The sequence below is a fragment of the Aptenodytes patagonicus genome, chromosome 15 (assembly GCF_965638725.1).
Source record: "Aptenodytes patagonicus chromosome 15, bAptPat1.pri.cur, whole genome shotgun sequence".
Classification (NCBI taxonomy): Eukaryota; Metazoa; Chordata; class Aves; order Sphenisciformes; family Spheniscidae; genus Aptenodytes; species Aptenodytes patagonicus.
Window position 1 is genome coordinate 1,434,769 of NC_134963.1, and position 20,334 is coordinate 1,455,102.

Sequence of the window (20,334 nt, forward strand, 5' to 3'; positions counted from 1 at the left end):
AGGAATCCCACTGTAGTGCAGCATTATTGATGGGTCATCCTCCGAAAGCGTAAGAGCAATGCCTCCTAATACAGTAAATGGCAAACCACTGATTTTCTTGTAATATTCAGACTGCCACAACATCAGTCATGACGAATTCTTTTGGCACCGGTGTGGCTGCAATAAGCAATCCTTCAGGAATGCCAGGGGAGCATGGCATTGATTTAATGCTCACTTTTCAAATCGTACACGGACCAAATGCTTCCAAAGGGTACGGTCCATTTTTGTATTTTTTTTGACGTGTACACTAAACCCCCCCCTTGCTCGCACTTATCTGCATCGGGAAGATGCAGCTATGGACTCCTTCTAACAGAGGTTAGGGAGGGCCATTTATGCAGGTCTGTTAGAGGCGGCGTCAAGCAAGGTGCCATGTTGGACAATGGCACCGGGAGAGAATTACAATCCCCCTGAACCAGCGTTACGAATATCTTTATGCTGAGTCCAACACACTTTTCACTTCCACCATGTGTTATATGTTCCTCTGATTTCAGCTGGGAGAGCAGGTGCTGATTTTTAATGCCTATTTTGTTTTAAGCCTCCTTTCATCAGATTAAGGACCCTGCTATTTTATTTCATTTTATTTTTTTATGCTCGGTAATTTAGTCACATGCAAACTTAAAAACAGAAGCTGTAACATGCTGTTAAAGCACAGTCGCCCACTGTTAAATCAGTTACTGAGAGCGAGGGGGCTTGGAGCACTTTTCCATCCCCCTGCAGATGTCTGCCCTCAGCCTACGGGAAAAGCTGGGGAAGCAAATGAAAATGCACGTGGCGAACAGCGCCTGAGGCGATAACCTTCCCGTAGCAATGCCGGCAGCACGATCCCTTCGAGCAAGCTGTTGCACAGAGGCTGTGCTTCCTTTCCCGTCAAAGACTGTCAGATCGGCGCAGGAGGCGCAGAGCCTGCGGGGCCCCCTGTGCCAGGGCCACGGGCGGGAGAGCTGCCGCAGAGCCGGGGAGCACCGCTCTCCTCCCCAAGTCCTGACCGCCACAGCTATTGCCTCCGAAGCGTTTTATGGGCCACGCTCCTTCTGCCGGGAAAGAGCCACAAACAAAATCAAATCCCTCGCCCAGCACCAACCCCTTCCGCCAGCTGCCGGCTGCCTCCCCCCAGCCGCCCAAGCACCGTCAATAAACCATGAGCCTCCGAGTCAGCAGCGCTGGCTACACACAAACACTCAACTGCCTTTTTCATCCAAAATCAATGTTGTATTTATCTTCATTGATCTACAAGGAAACTGAATGTTTAAAATTACAGGGGGTGCAGGGGGGAGGATGGGGAGGGGGGGGAAACAAGAGTTACAGAGCCAAGAAAATAGTAGCGGATGGCTGAATTAACTAGAGAGAAAAAGCCCAGGATATATAAAACATGGACACTGAAAAATAAAATAAGGGAGGGGGGATGGTACAGCAAGTAAAACATGGCAAAATTTACATATGGATGAAAAGTAAAATTGGAAATAAAAAATAAATCATGCCAAAAAGCAGTTCAAGGCAGAACCACACTGAAACAAACATTTGCTTATGGTCTTCATGTACTATAGATAATATATCAGAATTTCTTTTTTTTTAATCAACCATTAGACTTTTTTTTTGCACTCCTAAAATTCTACTTTGTCTTGTATACAGATTCCAATAAGAACACTGCACAATTAGCACAAGGGGTCCACGGAAAATTGTCCTTGCTTGCCAGCGATCCTGCCCACAACACAAAAAAAGAGAAAAAAAAAGGAAAAAAAAAATAAGGAAAGGGTCTGCCGCATGGTACTGTGCCAGTTCCATCTGCTTTTGCCAGCTTGAAAAGTAGGAAACCAAAATTCCCTTCCAGGAGCGTGTGTCTCTCTCTTTCCTTGACGAACTGTCCCTTGTGTTTGTACAAAAAAACTCAGTCTCTCTTTATTTTTTTTTGTTAAACACAAGCATCCTTCTTCCTGTTCACATGCCATTTCCATTCTGTCTCCATAGTTGCGAGTTGGTTGTTTTTGGGTTGTTTTGTTTTTTTTTTAAACCTTCCTCCCCCCAACATCCACTAAGACCTGCCTCCGAGTTCTTGCATAGTTGAAGTATATATGCCGTACTTAGCTTTCTGAGTGTGAATTTCTGACTGTGACGAGTATGAGTTGTAACCATGTTAACAAATAACCAGAGTGGTTCTAGAAACCATTTTTATAAAGTCTACCTATGTTAAGAATTTAATATTGGTGTACATTTATATTAACAGAATATTTACAGTTTGTTTTCTTTGTTTTTTTTTTGTTTAAAACAAGAAGTCAAAAAAAATTCCTCTTAAATTTCTGCATAATATAATAAGGCAAAAAACAAACAGTTTTGTACATTATTATTATTATTATTATTAATATTTTAATATATATCTGTAACTTCGGTTCCAAAGTACCAAGGTAAGTGATCAATTGGCCTCAGAAGGGAACCTCACAGTGGACTGTAGAACTACAGTATTTCCATAAATAATACTTTTAAGAAACCCTGGGTTTTTTTTCTTAAGGATCTGAGGCCTTTAAAATGCAAATTTAACTAAAAACAAAAGCAAAATTTCTTCTTTTTTTAAGTGAATAAAGAGCACAAAATTAAAAAAAATACAAATCCATTAAAAATGTTTCTCACATTTGGGAAAAAATGTACAAACTTGATATTTTTAACTCATTTTTTTTTTAGCACAGAAACAAAAAACAAAAACAAAAATCAATACCTATATATTAAATTCCCATTCTCAGCAACCTTCTTGTTGGAAAGTCTGCACCCCCGACCCCGTTATTTATGGAAATGTGCTTAACTTCTACAAATTTTACATTAAAAAAAAAAGTTTACAGCAGTGCATTTTGTAAAAGGTTTGTTTTTTGTTTTTTTTTTCTGTTTGTTTTTTTTTTGTTGGTTTGTTTTATATACAGGCGAGTTTAAAATTCAATGTTGGGGACTATCGTGCCTCTACTTCTTTGGGGTTCCTAGAGGGGGAATAGTCCCTGGACTCTGAGTTTGTGAGTGGAGTAGTCCTGCGTGGGGAGGCAGGTCTGGTGCTGCTCGCTGGTACAAGAGGCGGCGGGGCGCTCAGCGCTGCAGTTGGTGGGTTCCTGTTTAAAATCCCGTTGTGCATGGCAGTGGATGGACTCAGTCTGGGGTAATGCATCCCGCTTAAATGAGGCATGAAGGATGGCACGTGTGCCAGGTGACTTTCGATGGGGGACGAGTGCAAGTGGTGCATTCTGGCACGCTCAAGTTCTTCCCGTAAGTGCAAGCGCTCTCTTTCCTCCACTTGCCGCAACCGCTCCTGCTCTCGGCGGGCTTCAAGAAGGTTTTCATGGTTATAGTCGTGTGGCTCCCTGTCTCTATAAGAACGCTCATGGTCGTAAAATCCAGAGGTGGTAGGGAACCTATGGATAGGATCCGCCCGGAGCTGAAAGTCCATTCGACGGTGCAGGTCTAAGCTCCGGTAGGCATCTCGCAATGGGTCCCTCATTGGGTCCCAAGAAAATCCGGGATGTGGCAGCCTCTCTCTTCCTGACAAAGGATTCATGCCTATGAGCGGGGTCATCATTCTGCTGCGGTCCAGAACATTCATGTTGTTCATCTGGTGCACGCTGCCCATGGAGATGGGCATAGAGGCAGCCATCGAGTGAGGCAATGATAATCCATGCAAAGTAGGCGGTGGGGGATGCTCCACTGATCGCGAGTGCTGTGAAGGCTCAGACCCTACCACCAGCACGTCACTGTCTTCCTTCCTCTCCTCTTTGACTTTGATGTCATTCTTAATCTTCTGGAGGTCGCTGGGAAGCTCTGTCTTTCTCTCCATGTCCTTGCTCATTAGATTGGTAAGCTTCAAGCTCTCACTTAGTGCAGGTTTGCTGTATGGGGATACAGACTGGATTACTGGCTTTGTGTTGTCCTCAGAGGGTCTCTTATCATGGCTTGGAGTTTCCTTCACTGGGGAACGGCTCTCTTTAATTTTGTGTTCTGCTATGGGCGGCTCTCTCAGCCGGTCAGGGTGCTCTCGCTCGGGTTCTTTGGACCTTTCCCTTTCACCGAGGCTAACCTGCCTGATGGGATCACTGGAGGTTTGGCTGTTGCTGCGGATGAGATTGCTTATCTGATGGGTCACCGGAGCCGATGCCGGTGAGGATCTGTTTGAATGTCTGTTTTTATCCATCAGGTCTCTGTAAAAAGAGAGAAAATACATCCTTGGTTTTGTGTGAACAAACATGCATGTGATGCTGGACATGCATAGTGCTGTGTCTAGTTGCGTAATTCGAGCTTGCTCAGAAAATGATTTGAAAAGCTCTGCTAGCATCAGCTATAGCTGTGGTGCTACGCTAAAAGATATGCACTACCTGCCTTTACATACTACGTAGGAAAAAAATGTTAAATGTGCACAAATTTGGGGACTAAATTGGGGATGCATTTCAAAGAACAGTATATTCACCTTAAGAGAAAGACCACTTCACTGAGAAATGTAGGGAAAGAAGAATTCTAGACAGCTTATTTTTTAAAAAAAGATGCTTATTGTGTGTTTATATATACATCTTGCTGCCAGACAATGATCTTCTTGGCTGTAACACTCTTAATTCAGGTTCCTTTCCTAAAACATGGATCCAGGCACACAAAACAGAAGCCTACAGAAATGCATGCAGCTCCTTCAGGAGACAGCGTCAACTGAAAGCAGCCATTAACATGATGCTTTTTTTCCTATGGAGCTGCAGGAGAGTTTTTGTTGTTGGCAGTTTTGGCAGGTAAGCTAGGTGCTGAAGGAAAAAAATCCCCAACTAGGCCATGGAACTGAGTGGTTGCCCTCTGTTTCAAGAGGACCTGCTATGAGGAACAAGGGGTTTGATGACAATGTCCATGGTTTAGAAAGAGCGGCATGAGAACGGGGTTTACACTTCTAACTGCACCTCTATCTCTGAGCAAGTCAATTAATCAACGTTACTTCCACCTCTTTAAGAGGGGAATAAATAATGCTCACCTTTTAAAAGCACTTTGCTCTGAATGAGAGGCACTTTAAATGCAAAGTATGATGGTGTGATTGAGAGAACTGCATTATGCAGCTGAGAGGCTCACTGATGCCTAAGTTTTCTGCTGGGTTTGCTTTCAAGAGCCGTAAGACCTGAATGCTGAAAGCTGGAGGTGTTTTGGGGAGTTCTGTAAGTATTTATCCCTCATGATTACATTTGCTAACCCAGATTTCTTCCTCTGCAGTAGTCCTGATTGCTGGTCAAGGATGTGGTTTATTAAAATCGTGTCCAAACAGGGATGCTGGGGACAGCTTAAGCTGAATTAATAGAAATGTAATAGAGATGTTAACCCCTGTGTGAACACTCTTGAGAGTAAAGTAACCTTGGTTTGCAAATGAATTACACTAAAGCCAAGAAGGGAGCTTCCACCTGAATGACTATCCATGCAAGGGTGTCAGACAATTTAACATTTAAAGCAAGATGATTTTCAGCCTATTGCTTCCATATAATCTTGTTCACAGACACTGCCTGAAGAGCTCATTAAAAGCACTCCAGGCAAACTATGAACCCCCTATCACTAGTCAAACACACACATTAAGGCTTGCAGGCTGTTATTGCCTACAAAGAAGTAGCCTGTTGGAAACAACCGGGCTCTGAATATAAAGGGCTTTACAGCTTCGAAATCATACAACTGGAAGCTAATGAAGTATCTATAGCCCAGGTGATACAGTTTTGTCATTGTTAATAAGGGTTTGTCTACAATGCCATTTTTTAAAATCAATTTTGCTAATGGATTCATGCACACTGCTCCAGATACAGACATTTGCATTTTTATCTCGTTAATGTCCAGCTAACATTCGAATTCATCAGCATATCTGTACATTAATGAGAACTGTGACTGTCTCCAAAGGACTCAGCACAATAGTACCTTCATGATTTCAGAATATACAGCAATCCTAAAGCAGTTGCATTGAAAACAGCCAAGTATACCCTGAAAACACAGTGACACGCTCATTTCCTCAGCCTGGTGCTTTTTATTAACCTCTAGCGGAGACTGGCTTACCATTTTTCCACAGAGGACAAATCCTAAAAGGCAAAGAGATTTTTTTTGTGTTGCTAGTACTTGTGCTTATCTGAGGGAGAGGCCTATCAGCTGCTTCAAAGACAAACAATGTTTTGCTCTAAAGATGATTTTAAGATCAGAAAAATTAGGAAAAATATAGAGGAAAAAGAGGCCCAGAAGAAAGTGCTCAAAAGCACGCGCTGCTTACCTCTCTTTGTCTCTGTCGTCTTTACTCAGAGAAAGATCCCTCTTCTCGGGCTCTCGCTCCCGCTCTCTGTCTCTGTCATGGTTTGTCACTGAGGAGCTTCGCTCGGAATCGGTGGGCTTGGGCCACTGTGGAGGTGTTGGGAAGGACGGTGGGGTCCGATGGAGTCTATTCCATGGCTCGTGGGGATTATTGAAATTCTGTAGGTTTGGGCCATCTTTGTGAGTAAAAATGTTGTTGTGAGCTAGAATAATGGCAGGGGGAGGAAGAGTTAAACGTAATTCAAACCAAATAATTACATACACATTTTGCACAATGCTAATCACAACCAGAACTGTCCTTTCAAGAGTTTTTAATATGGAGCTAATGGTGAGGGGGAGCTACTAGCAGGTGGACACAGATACCTCCAACACTGGGTGAAAGATCCACCAGCTCTTTTAAGGCTATCGGCGGAGGAAGCTTTAACTACACATTTGTGTAACTCAGAGATGACTGAAAATGCCCAGCTCCTCTTCTCCCCCCACCCCGGCAAGGGTTCCAGCATAAAAGCAATATTCTTCCTCAGCTCCCCTCACTGGCAGAAACTTTAATTTGTGGGTAGCTACAAGCAATCAGCTGCCTGCAGCTGAGGATTCAGGGACTTTTTTGTTAAAGAAACCAGACTATTTGGTGGTATGTATGTGTGTGTATAAAAACAGAGCTTGGCTGTAGGCTTTTCAGAACAGTCACTTGATTTTCCTCCATCAATCTTCAACTGATTCCTGTTGCACCATGAGATGCAAAAGCATGCTCTCTTATGTGTGGCTCTCAAGCATGTCTTGCCTACAGGTAACATGTTTTTGAAGTAAAATAATTTTATACAGGTAATTTAAACTTCAGACGATGTTTACAGAGGGAGTCTACACGCTGAATTAGGAGAATTATCAATAGCTGTTCCACTGCACATCTTCGCTGTTGAAGGGTGTTACTTTAGATGCCCATAGGGACCCAGAGCTCAGTGGGGTCTTGCAGCTCTAGCACCTCTAGGAGCACACAAGGTACCAACCTTCAGCAGTGAGGAGACACAGAGCACAGCTAGTGATGTCTGTCACATGCAGAAAAGCTCCCACCGCAGAGACCTGGAAATCTTAGGTGCAGTGTTTTCAGATAGGAGAATGGAGGTTAGGAATTAAACTTCTTTAAAAACTACCACCAGCTGCTGTAAATATTAGCATGTGGCTTTTCTGGAAGGGATGTTTGTCTGCAGTAACCCAGCCAGTACTTACTCAGAGCATGACTGCCTAATCCTCCAAAGGCATTGCTGCCTAAGTTCCCAAGGCCGCTGAAGGTGCTTGACCTGCTAAATGGATCTGGAAAGGCAAACAGGGATTTAGCAGGCATTTAGCCAAGAATGTTGGAGAATGAAACGCACCCCTCCCCTTCTTAATGGTCTGAATCCAAGTAGGATTAGGCCAGACTTTAAGCTGATCCTTCTCATTGCAAGGTTCTTTGCACAGAAAATTCCCATCATGTTAAAATGGAGAAGGGATTCAGTGCTCACTCTGCAAACAGGTGCTGTAATAAACTTTTGTATGCCAGTCAGAGGGGAGCTAGAAATTAAGGTCTAATACCTGAAATTAGGGTGGCTGCTGCTGAGCTATAACTCTCCTTCCTTACCAGTACTAAGAGTAGAAGCGTTTCAATTGCCTTGAAAGAACCTCAGCAGGCTCCTCGGTCAGCATATTGAGGGGATGCATCGTTTCACTCTTGTTTCTGTATACAACTTTCTACCCTACTTTGAGACAGTCCTAAGCTAATTGCTATGGACATCCATCCTTACACCAACTAACTTTGGCCTGTTTGTGCCAAAATCCTCTCCCATAATAGCTTCCTTGATCCCAGTGGTGGTGGAAATGATAGTGTAGTCTTGGGAGCTACTATGACAAAGGGATGGAGGTTTGTATCCTTTGAGGCAAAAGATGAATTGTGCCTTTCCCAGCCAAGTATCTGACTATTTGGCTACTGGCACTTGTCTTTATAAAAAGTCCTGCCTTTTTTTTCTCATTAAAGGCACCCATCATCAGAAGAGCTTCCTCTCTGAGTGGACAGCCCAACTCAGGTTTCTGCACTCCAGAGATGGCTATGGGTTAAATTGTACCAGTGTACTTGTTTTCTTTCCTACTGGTCATCTCTAAACAACCCCTCCTTCTGCCCACTGGCTTTTTGACTGTCCCTTTGAAGTCTTTAACTTGCCATGTAACAGGAGGTGTGTTGCTCTCCACTTCCTCATGGATATCCTTATATTTAAAATATGAAGGCAAATAGCACAAATAGCTTGGATCTTTAAGCAAACAGCTATTTGCTTATTTACTTATTTTTAAATAGCTGTTCTTGCTCTTCCCCTTTGATATTAAGTAGTTGAGTGACTCTGTAGATATACAGTTAATTTTGACAGAATGTTCAGGAATTGATGTAAATCTGGGTATTTGCAACAGAAAAAAAGTCTACTAGGTCATGTGGCATGCCACATTTACTGATTGGATGAGTGTTACTAAAACATTAATCAACAGAGCTTGAACCTTAATTGGCAATGAACTGCTTGTGAGCTTCTAAAATGAGGAAATTTCAGAAAATCAGGCTCTGCTTACTGCCAATTAGGAAACTGAAAGGCTGGCAAAATGTGCAGAACAGCTATTTGCCAGGAACTGTTCACTGAACTTTATTCAAGAACCTAGCCAAGAAGTTTCATAGGTGGGAAACAGTACGGGAGGAGCCCATTTTAAGCTGTGGCTTGTTTGAGGTACCTTTGCATAAATTTCCCCCGTTTCCTCGGGCACATTCAGCAGCACAGAAGGGCTCTACAGGTCACATTTCAGCTCCTGTGCAGTGTCCCAGTGGCAACAGACTTGCCTGCTCTGCAATGCCCTCTTCTCTTGCAGAAGAGGGTCTGCTAATCCTGCCCCTCTCCTTTGGAGGAGAGCAGAGGCTGGCATGGGTGGGAGGACCTCCTGGCTAGCTTCTGGTTCCTGAGACAGTTTAAGCCTCTCCCCTCCCCTAGTGCTACAGTGCCTCAAGGCAGGACCACACAGGAGAGCCAGGAATGGGTCAGAGGTATAAAGGTGAAGGCAGGGTTTACTTACACTTACCTGCCAAGTGGTTAGTAGGCAGGAAACTGCTGTGATGAGGTGAAGGACCAAAAGGGGTGGTGGCTGGATGTGTCGCACCTGTGAGAACAAGGTCCCTTTTTAGTTCAGTGGCAAGTGACTGCTTGCATACACAGAGGTCCTGGCCATAACATTCAAGAACCAGATGCGAAGGCAGAGGCCAGATTTCTCCGAGTGCCCTTTAGAGGAGTCTGTGGGCACTAGCAGGCAGGAGGAGACCTTGCACTGAGCGCTGCCTGCTCACCTGTAGTAATGAGGAAGTGAATCTCTGGCATTTTCAGTCATTACTCTGTGTTTACATTAAAAAGGGTCAGCCCAGGTTATGGGCCCAGACAGAAGGTGCTCGGAAGTGACTGCTTAGAATCTATATGAAACACCAGTTAATGACAAGCATGCAGGGCACATCAATAACGCCTCTCCCATGAGAGCTCCATCTACACTCTCACATCTGTCTATGCATCCACAGGCTCCCCTTGTGTTTTTTTCCCTTTCCTAGACACTGCTCATTGCCAGGGCGCCACGCAACCTTGTGGGAAAGGAACACCACTGCTGAGCACGCTGGATTACATTAGGTTGAGGTAAGGGGCAAGAATGGGCTGAAACAAGCTGGTCTGCCCTGTATTTCAAGGTAGACAAGGCTCACGCAGAAAATTCTGCTCTCATTTCAGAGCAGAAAATGAGAGATTTGCCTCCTTCGCAAGCAGACGCATGCGAACCTGAACGGGCTTGCAACCGCAGTGTGAAAAGCACTGGTGTTACCTGCCACTGGGGTACATGGTTTTTGGAGGAAGATTAACTCCCATGTATCCTGCAAATGACAGGATGCTTGAGCAATCTCATGGGCCTGGCTTTCGCCCCCTAAGATTAGTACAGATGATTTTCAGGATGCACCTGAAATCAACTTTTGAATATTTATGTTTCAGATGCGTGTGACAAAATGGCACAATTTCTGTGGCTCCAGTATTACACTGAGAAGACCTGCCTTCTCCAACTGTTTAGACTGTGAACGTCCTTTTGGTGCCTCCTCCCTGCCAGTACTTCCACTACTGCAGACAAAGCAGAATTAGCAACTATCATAACTTTCAGATGCTGCCTGGATGCAAAGACAACTTCTGCCTCCCTTGCAGAAAGCAAGACCTGCCATACCTGTGCATTAGCTGTCTCATTTTGTCAGAAACTAGTAATTCCACAGAATGACAGAAGCAGCACTTTCCCGAGGACATGTTAAGTCATACGCAAAATAGAGCTAAATAAAGCTTTTCAGTGCTCTTGTCTCGTATATTTTGTTGGTAAAAAGTTAACTTCCCTGGGAAGAGTAACAGGTCGGCTCTAGCAAACATCAGCAGCCATACTAGGCATGAACGTGGGCTCTTCACTAACAGCTCACTTACCCAGTCACTGCTTTCTCAAGTGATAACTTTCTATTATAGAAAAGAGGATTATGATCCTTCTCCTCCCACCTGGCACTCCTCCTGTCATCTTCACCACAAAGACTTCTGTCTTGTCTGTGGCCCATATGAATTGTTCCCACCAGTGGCAGACCTGCTCTGGTAAGTTCCTGCCCCTCATCTCCAAGCCACATCAAATGCACATTTCCACCATGTATCACCAGTGCTGGTAACACTATGGAAGGTCACAGCAAAAGTGGGGGGAAATGGAGGGAAGAAACTAATATGCACAGGAGAAAGTGCATCCCAAACAAAGACCAAACAGCGTTTTACGGAGGTGGTCAGTCCCCGACCTGGTCTTCCTTGGTGACAGAGCCCAATAACAGATGGCCGTTGTAAAACACACTCGTGTCCAGAACATGAGCAGACTATAAAACCGTAGAGGGAGACAGCGCTGCGTGTCCCTCACCAGCTTGGGCACCACAAACCTAAGCAGCCAGAAAATCAGTTGAGGAAACTTAAGAGAGACCACAGCAACGAGACCTGGAGTTATCTATAAACATTCTGACTGCTCCAATGCTTCAAGATGGATGGAGACTGTCATCTTTCTAATCCTTTAAGATTTCAGAAGGTGTATAATGGATGGGAGATTTCTTCAGAGGAGACGGCTTACAAACTCAACTACATGGGCTGATAATAAAAAATCCTCCAGAGAAAGCCAGGAGCGGCATTGCAGGCTGTCAGGTAGTTATTAAATATAGTGTCTGCCAGGCAGCCGAACATCCGTCCTGAAGACAGGTGGCCCTAAGATAACTTATGTCTCCCACAGTAACTAGGCAATGCAGCAGAACCAATGATTCACATCAACTGCACGCTTGTTCGATAAGGTGAAAAGAATGCCTCGGATATTGCAGAGTAAAAGATTTATTCATCTATATATTACTGCTGCAATGTTTGTTCACTTTGATGGCGCTCTTTACCTAGATTTACCGTGTGATGGCTCTTGTGATTAATATACTCACAGACAAGTTGCTGTGAGGTTGTTTATCTCTAGTGAAAGTTTTCTATTAATTTGCCTTCTTTAACGTTTGTATTCCATACTATTTCCCCTCTTGCTTTTATGAATGGAAAAGCAAGCCATGCTTGCATCGTTAAGAGAAAAAGCTCAAGATACCAACTGAAGTGTTGCTTTTCTGCCCGTTAGGGTAAACTCTGCCCAATATATCCTTCAGTAGCAAAACCATACACGAAACAAGATTCTTGTAATGACAACACAGGACAAACTGAGGACAGTGATAAGGAAACAGCTACCATAGGAAAACAGTCAGAGGTTTGTAAATAAGCTGTGCTTATGCATCCAAGCAGATGCAATAAATATCTTGGCCCCGTACTATCAAAGTACCAAGAGACCAAAATAAAGGGTAGCACCCTACAATGTACAGCTAGTATCAGCACTGATTATATGTGGTGGAAACGTGCGTTTGATGCTTAGGAATTTCCATCCACAGATAAGGGCAGGAAGACTGAACCACTGGTGGAGTTCCTGAAGGCTATCCAACATCTGCGTTTGAAACTCAGTTCTCACAGAGGTTTCAGCTTGATCCTCACCTGTTGCTTTTCTGTCATGTTGGGGTGAGAATTCAAAACATTTCTAACCTCATTCATTTCAACAGGGTTGAACCAAGGCTGAATATGACCATGTCTGCACTGAATTAGAATGAGAGCGCAATATTGCATCATAAAACTAGAGTAAAGTTAGGAAAGAAAATTACATTATTTGCCAACTAATTGCATACATAAAGAGCTAAGTTACATCTCATCAATTGATATAGCTCATTCAGAAGGCAGACTTTAGCATCTCAAACACAGGAAGAAAATCTGAAAAACTCTAGGGGGAAAGTTAAGGCTGGGAACAGAACAAAACCAACATTTGGTAGACGGACATCCACGTGAATCCACAGTGACCTCCAAAACCAGAATGTCAGAGTTGCAGTCTCCTGTGGTCAGAGCCATTGAGAACAGCGCGGTGAAGCTTACTGCACTCTGGTAATTGCATTAATTGTAATTACTTCTCCAACAGATTGGAAAGCAATTGATCCATGTAACCTGTATTTAAGTCTCTGTTTTTTTTAAATTCAATATGCCATTTTAAGCCTTAGAGATTGCTGGACTTTATAACACATACGGGGATTTTATATTTAAAAACCAAACACTTCACAAATACACCTTCTGTGATATTTTCAATGCTGTTATTGATGTTTTCCTTTTACAAAAAAACGTTGTTTTCAGAAAACAAACAGAAACTTGGTGAGTGGAGGAGCTGAGAAGAACAACATGGCAAATACAAAAGCAAGAAAGAGACTGGGGCCACTTCCAATCCTGTGCAATGGAAACATTTTCAAGTGTTTTGTCAAAATCGCTTTTAAAAATCACTCCATAGCCTATTAATCAGGCACATAAGAACCAGCTGCACAGACACGAATGTAAGAGCCAAGTGCTGCAGCTCAGTGACGTGCAGAGGATCCTGCACTGGAGGCGGTGGCAGAGCCCAGCCCAGTGGCTCCGAGCGCCCCGGTCACAACAGCCGCCAGTGCCTCCACACCCCTCTGCACCAGTCTTGCCTGCTTCCATTTTTGAGGCATATGTAGCTGTAGAGACACACATTACATATACTGACTTTGTTTTTTCTTTTTTTTTTTTCAACAAATGATGATCTTCCCTTACCTGTGGTAGAAAACAGAGGCCTGGCAAGATCCTGTGGATAATGGAAGCCTGGAAACACTCCAGGGGCGGGAGGTCTGCTGAACAGGTCAAGTTTACCACCTATCTCTAGCTTGTGAGGATCCAGCTGCATCTGCTGTCAAATGATATAAAAACAATCTCATTATACACTTCCTTTTTTTATGGGAGAAAAAGAGAAGGAGTTCAGGCTCACTCCTGCTTAGCCCTGCCAGGGAGAGTTAGCGAGAGTGACAGCAGCGTCTCTGGTCACGTACCGCAGTCATGCTCCGACAGCATGTGTAAGGCCATTTCGCTCCACAGCCTCTCAGCTGCCTGCCTCATCCACATGAATAAGGTCTGAAGTGAGCTCTCAGCCCCTCAGCACACACAGTGGAGCATGCAACATGATACACTGAGCGCGCTACACCCCAGGATCAGTCGGCGCTCTCAGCCTGACAAAAAAATACTCTGCAGGCGGAAAGCTGCCGACAGAAGTCTTGAGAGCTGGCTGACGGACTCCTCTGTTTTGCTTCTCCAGTTTGGAAAGAGAGAGATGTTCCTAGACTGTGCCCTTCCTGCAGCTAGTATAGCTCAGTACGCAGACAGGGGGCGAAGGATAAAGAAAACTATGAGGCTCCTCCAGAGGCTATTTTCATCCTTCCCCATAGAAGTGAGCATGGTCAGAACTGCACCTAAGTCATGTAAGTCTCTCAATAGCTTAAAGATGATATATTTGCTTATAAAAAAAAATGGACATACACCATTTGTAGAGGCACTAATTACAGTTCACCTAATTAAGCACTGAATAGTCTTCATTAATGGGACAAAAAAACTACAGCAGGAGCTATGAAAAATAAAATGCTACAGAAGTCCCGTGACCAGCTATTCCGCCTGCCACAGGGAGCTTTGAGCCTGTAACAGCACCCCAGTGTACCTACGTCTTGTTACCTCGAGTTTTAAACCCCCTCCCTCTGCCCATCATCACGGCAGTGCAGAAAGCCCAACAACCTCTAACACAGTAACTACCAACCTACTCGCCCGCTCTATGTTTTGCAACATGTTCTTCACCGTATCGGTCATTTCATTATGAATGGGAAAATACTCCATATTCCGCAGGAGGTACCAGTACAGAAGGGAAATGACATGAAACACGTATGCTTTGTAAAAAAGACAGATTTGGGGCAAAATTATCCTCCCCCTCCCTTTCTTCTTCTCTTTCTGGCTGTGCACTTAGTATCTCCTGCTCACTTTGCTACCCGACTCCTTTGCCCTCAGATAAACTTTACGATTGCTACAATAAATGTTAAAAGATTGAAAGTGTTAGTTAATCAATACAGGCAAGCTTGAGAATCAACAACAGTAACTGCTTCCTGCTCATTACTCACTAAAATATAATCTGTAAGCCAAAAGACTTGGCTTTGTTCCAGAAACTGTCTGAATTACCTTTATCTTTTGCTGGTGATGGTAGATCTGCCAGGCGATCTGTACATGAACCGCACACCACTTCCCGGGTTTCTGCAATGGAAAGCACAAGAATTTAGATTAATTTATACGTTAGCAATCTACATCAGATAGAACGTTTCATTTCCCTTACTGTCAAACAGGCAGCTAAGCAATGAGAAAGGCTGATTACTACAACGGAACAATAGGTGATCAACATTTTTTTCTGTACTGCAGCAGATGATGTTTAAATTAAGAAGGAAACAAACAGGAAGAATGTGGGATATCTTCCTCATCTCATGGAGACCTGAGACCCCTGCCTTGTTCTTTCCTACTTGCACTCCCCCCTTCATAAACCGAAATAAATGGCAGCAAAGAACAGTATGCCATGCTTAAGAGAAAGCAACTAATAGTTAACAGTTCTGTTTCTGAAAAGAGCCCTGTTCATTCATCCCTGCTGCACTGCAGGCTAAGTCATGCGTGGTTATTATGGCTACTTGCATTTGGGGAGGAAAAGGGTACGGACAAACAATCACCAGGGATGAGTAGTGAATGAGTTACTGTTTTTCAGCTGAGCTGCGGTACTCACTGTAGGGTGTTTTTGTGGAACATCAGAAGCACAGATAGAACACACTGACCTAAGCTACCATGAATCTGATCACTGCTGAATGTCTGTCCATGCTCGCAGTCATTTATTTCTGTGACCCTTATTTCACACTGTGAACTATTAATGCACATAAATGGATGCAAAATAAGGTTGGGATTCAACCTAAACGTTATTAAACAGAAGCAGCTAAGAGCTAACTATGACATTTTGCTTTAAATAAAGGATGAGTGTGAAATTTTCTACTGGACATGTTACATTTCAAAAACACATGCACAATATTTGAAGCATGAATATATATATGTATATAAAATCCCCCACAAACCTTACTTACTCTTACTGGAGGCCTATAAGGGTCTGACACCTATGGAAAAAGCAGAAATAAAACAATCAGTCTTTCTAAAACTAGCCAATATACAGAAAGGTGGGGAACTTCCTTCCTCTGAACAAGTAAAAGCATTTAGAAAGCAATGTTCCAGAGAAGTCCCTTGTGACACGGGAAACTTAAAAGGCTTAAAGAAGGCTTAAAACTTCTCTTTCATTCCTTGCACCAAACTCAGCAGAATTTTATGATAAACAAAGCAGCTTCATGCCAGCAACTGAACAGTTCAGTGCTTTTCTGAACATTATAATCGTTCTGAAATGGAGCACATAAAACTACTCTCCAAGCAATGCTTAGGGGAAAGACCTTGAAGGGGCTTCCTGCCCCATTTCCCTCTGACTTTGCTTAAAGAAGTCAATATATCCCTTTGCATTCACGACTGGTGGAGGCTGTTGTCTCACCAGAAAAAGAAACTTCGGTCCTGACTGCACGTTCCGAGTCTAGAAGGCCAATTTGCTCACCAGCTGCTCTCTTTTTTTCATGAGCAATCACTGTGTTTACTGTAAATCCAGATAAGCTGAAAGGAAGGTTATATATTGTTGCTTACCCCTGGAGTCTTCTGCAGCAGCGTATGGTGGACTGTGCCTGGTCTACCTGCTACATCAATAGGGTTTGAAGTCTGAAAGACAAGAATAGAGCGTGAATAATACTGTATCATACCAGCAGTATATTTAACATCTCTATCTGATGTTAACAGCATTAATTAGTCCATGTTTGTACTGTGCTTTGAACACGCATATTGCTACATTAGTGCTAAATGTTATCTCTTACTGACAGCCAACAGCATTTAACCACCATGTCATCTATTTAGCAGCAGTAACAGTATTACAGCAGCACCCCTAAGCCCCGCTGAAATCACAACCCCATTGTGCTATGCAGTATGCAAGTGGATGGGAAGAGACAGTCCCTGGCCCCCAAGCTTATTCTTTAGACAAAACAGGCAGGCAGTAGGAGAGAGAATGAGAGAGGTGGACTGACTCCCTCCATGTTTCAGGCAGCAACCAGTATAGCAGTCAGGAACAGAACAACTCAAGCATCCTAGTCCCGTATTCCACCTATTGGACCATGGCCCCTCTCCGACTGGGGCTAGATACCACAATGGCTAAAACGGCAACAGCCCATCTATTTGCTTTGACAAGGCAAAACGAGAAACCTTAGAAGGTGCTTGTGGGTCTTTTATAGCTTTGCATTGTTTATCCCATCATTTTCCAGCAAGAATTAAACACCTCATTGAACGAATCCCTGTTCCTCCTCCTCCGGATCCCACCTGTTGCCCTGTCCTAGACGATCCCCAAGAACTCGTTCGTCTTCTCACTCTGGCATTCATCCATCTCCCACCCCCAGAGCAACTGCACCTGGTGCCTCCGCGCAGCTGAGTGCAGAGGGGTTAAACCTCATTCCCCAAGAGATTATTTCACTCACATTTTAGGTCAAATTACAGTAGATTTCGAACAGTCAAACTGTACAAGGAATGAGTAAAATCATGGGTGTGGGAGGAAAGATAGGTTTTAATTTGTCTAAGGCTATGTAACTTCCAGACTCATTAAAAAGAGAATTCTCGTGTGTGTCTGTAGGTAAGTCAACGAACTCCCCAGGCAGATCTGTGCTCTCAGGGCTTGTCTGACAGCTGAGGTATATATAAGGTGGCAAATAAGTTACAGCTATCATACAGGCAAGAGCTTTAAGATCACAACATGTTAATAGCATGGTGTCATCCTGTCCCTTTGTCCCCTGGAGAAAGATGTGCATGCTTCCTCCAGCAAAGTAAACCGAATACTTCTGACCTTTTCAAGTTCTTAGCTTGTGAGAAATGGCCTTCGGAAAACTCACTGAGAAGTTTACCGTCAGCCTGGATTTATGTGCAGTGGATTTACACGCACAGCTGTAGGCAACTGACATGGGAAGGGGAAAAACAAAACCAAGGCCTCCGCTTTGGAAAGCAAGAAGTGCAGGATTCAGTGTGCCAAAACCAAATCAGGTCTGTAGTGATTATGAAGGCTTTAGTCAAACAGCTTGGGAGGGAGAGAGCACGGAAAAATGATGCAGTAATGACGACTAGAGTGGATTTGCCCAGCAGTTCAGCTCTGTCTCCTCTAGGAAACTGGAAAATAATGTGCCAAAGCGGCAGATCCATTTTTCAAATCCTCTTTTTTTCAGATGTTAGATTGCATGTAAATACAGCACCGTCCAGAGGTCAAGTGATGTTGGTGATTAACCATGGCACCAGAGTGTGACCTTGCGCTGCTTAAACTCAAGCTTGCAAATGTTCTATGTATCTATCATTAAAATGAATTAAAAGCTAGTTATAATACAGCACTAAGAACTGTTTAAAAATGTAAAGGGTCTGTGCTCACTTTTTCTTTCTCGCTTTGTAACTGCTTCTCTTTGGTCTAATGGTATTTTACAGTGAGATGGTATCTATAAAGCTCTGTAATGAAGACGGAAACCAGAAGAGCATGCTATCAGTGTATCAGAAGCTCCTCATTAACAGTAGCCTTATGGCAAAACTGAACCCTATCTCCACATTAGCAAAATTTTGCCAATTCCACCTTATTTGTGCAGCTCCTTTTCTTGGAGAGTCAAGTTCACACCCTGACAACTTGGGGTCTGTAGGGACAGACACCCCCTGGCATCCCTTGCAAGAATAGCAACAATTAACACCGGCGGACAAACTCCATCACGGGATAGCTATGTTCTGTCTGTCTTGCTCCCTCCGCTTAGAGGCAACAGCTCCTCTCCTATGCCTGTAGCCACTACACACAGAACTCTTGTTGAAAAAAGCCATTTTAGAGACTTTGCTATTTGTAATGTATCCGGAAAATAAAATAATGTAACATGGGCACTGAGGAAATACTTCAGCTTCCATTAAAAAAATTAAGTTAAGTGGGAAGGTTGTAAGAGGCCTTATTTGCAGCAGTTGCTCATTACTGACTTCCACTGACGTCAGTGAGGCTGCTGTGCTGAGGGAAGCACACCCCACAGCCCTGCTTGTTATGGTTACGGAAATGACCTTCCAAACGCAAACAGAAATGGGCTGGCTACAGTGCTGGTCCGTCAAGTCTTCTGACACAGCAGCAGAGCTCTGTGGAAACGCAATTCAAGATAAGAAATCTCTAAAATCACAGTATGTAAGGAATCTAAACACGTCACCTTACAAATGGAGTAAACGCTCCATTTTCAAACAAATGCTACACAGATACAGTGCATCTTTTTTGTTTGGAGGGATTGAACAGTTTCTGTACATTTAAAAATAGTTAATAAAAAGAACAAGTCTGGGAGGGAAAAAAAAGCAGTGCACACCACAGAATTCGTCAAAAATGGTGGTTATCATGGCAACATTTCCAAATGCCAATCAGCGCTAGTTGTAATGATATGTTACAGTTGCAGTGCACCTTTCAAACACGCTATCTCAAAGAAGCTTGCAGGCATTAATCAACCCTTCTAAAACCCACTGCAAGATAACTTTATAGATGAGGAAGCTGAGGAACAGAAGATTTAAGCGACTTGCCCAAGGTCAGACAGTGTCGGGGCTGGGAATAAAGATTCAGCTCTTTCAAATTATCCTACCCATTTACAGCAGTCTCTCCCTATTGTTCCCACACTTGCACAGTCAGTTTGTCATTTTTTTCTGGGAATAAACACAGTTTGTCTTTTCCAATCTCAGACCGTTAAATTTATAAAATTATTTGAGACTCATTGGTCTATTATCAGCTGTAAATATTTCAATCAAATAATGCATTTGACTGTATGCCTCTCCTCCAGTTTCAGCTGACCTCCCAAGTGAACCACTACATCCTTTTCCAAGGAATGGTCTGTAGTGCCAAGAGAAAACTTCTGCTGAAGTGTTGGCTGCTTTGTGCAGAGGATGCTCACAGATCTGCGGGGTGATTGCTTCCAACCCCGTGCTGCACTTCTGCTAGTTAAATCATGTGCTATAAAATCACCAGAGACATGACTCTGAATACAGTTTCTCTCCCAGCAAAAGAACAAAGCCTTCATAAGAAGAAGTTTGTACCTTCGGTTGAAATGCTCCCTGAAGTGACCCAAAGGGACCTGAATGTGGAAGCATGGGTGGCATTCCAGGCATTGCTGGAGGATAGGTTGGAAAGAACTACAAAAGAAAAAGAGATGCTTATGTCACAGGACAACTTGAACAATAATGGAGGTAGGTGCCAAGCCTGGCACATACAAAAATAGTACTGTGTTGAACGAGTGCCACAGTGAAAATACGCACTAAATTTGCTTTCAAAATTTTTAAGAGCAAAGCCAAAACTTGGAAAATGCGCTCATCTGATGAATTTTCTAGATAGTGCTGAACAAGTGTGCCTTTAAAATTTGTAGACTATTGCAGGAAGCACAGAGCATTCACCGTTTTTAGAGGAATCGGA

General features: G+C 43.4%; 1 protein-coding gene across 20 annotated transcripts in view; it reads right to left on the reverse strand.

Annotated features, from left to right (window-relative positions):
* Positions 1-1,355: 1,355 nt before the first annotated feature.
* FBRSL1 (fibrosin like 1) overlaps positions 1,356-20,334 on the reverse strand; it is a 561,550-nt gene continuing 542,571 nt past the window's right edge. For 9 of the 20 annotated variants that reach the window (XM_076353190.1, XM_076353207.1, XM_076353200.1 and 6 more), the window contains 9 exons: positions 19,962-20,057; positions 16,494-16,565; positions 15,890-15,928; positions 14,964-15,035; positions 13,524-13,656; positions 9,388-9,471; positions 7,534-7,617; positions 6,272-6,512; positions 1,356-4,205 (listed from right to left, as the gene is read on the reverse strand). In XM_076353190.1, coding sequence (XP_076209305.1) covers positions 2,972-4,205; positions 6,272-6,512; positions 7,534-7,617; positions 9,388-9,471; positions 13,524-13,656; positions 14,964-15,035; positions 15,890-15,928; positions 16,494-16,565; positions 19,962-20,057 — 2,055 coding nt within the window. In that variant the 3' untranslated portion in view covers positions 1,356-2,971. The remainder of the gene's footprint in view (positions 4,206-6,271; positions 6,513-7,533; positions 7,618-9,387; positions 9,472-13,523; positions 13,657-14,963; positions 15,036-15,889; positions 15,929-16,493; positions 16,566-19,961; positions 20,058-20,334) is intronic. The other 11 variants (XM_076353210.1, XM_076353209.1, XM_076353194.1 and 8 more) reach the window with 7 other exon arrangements.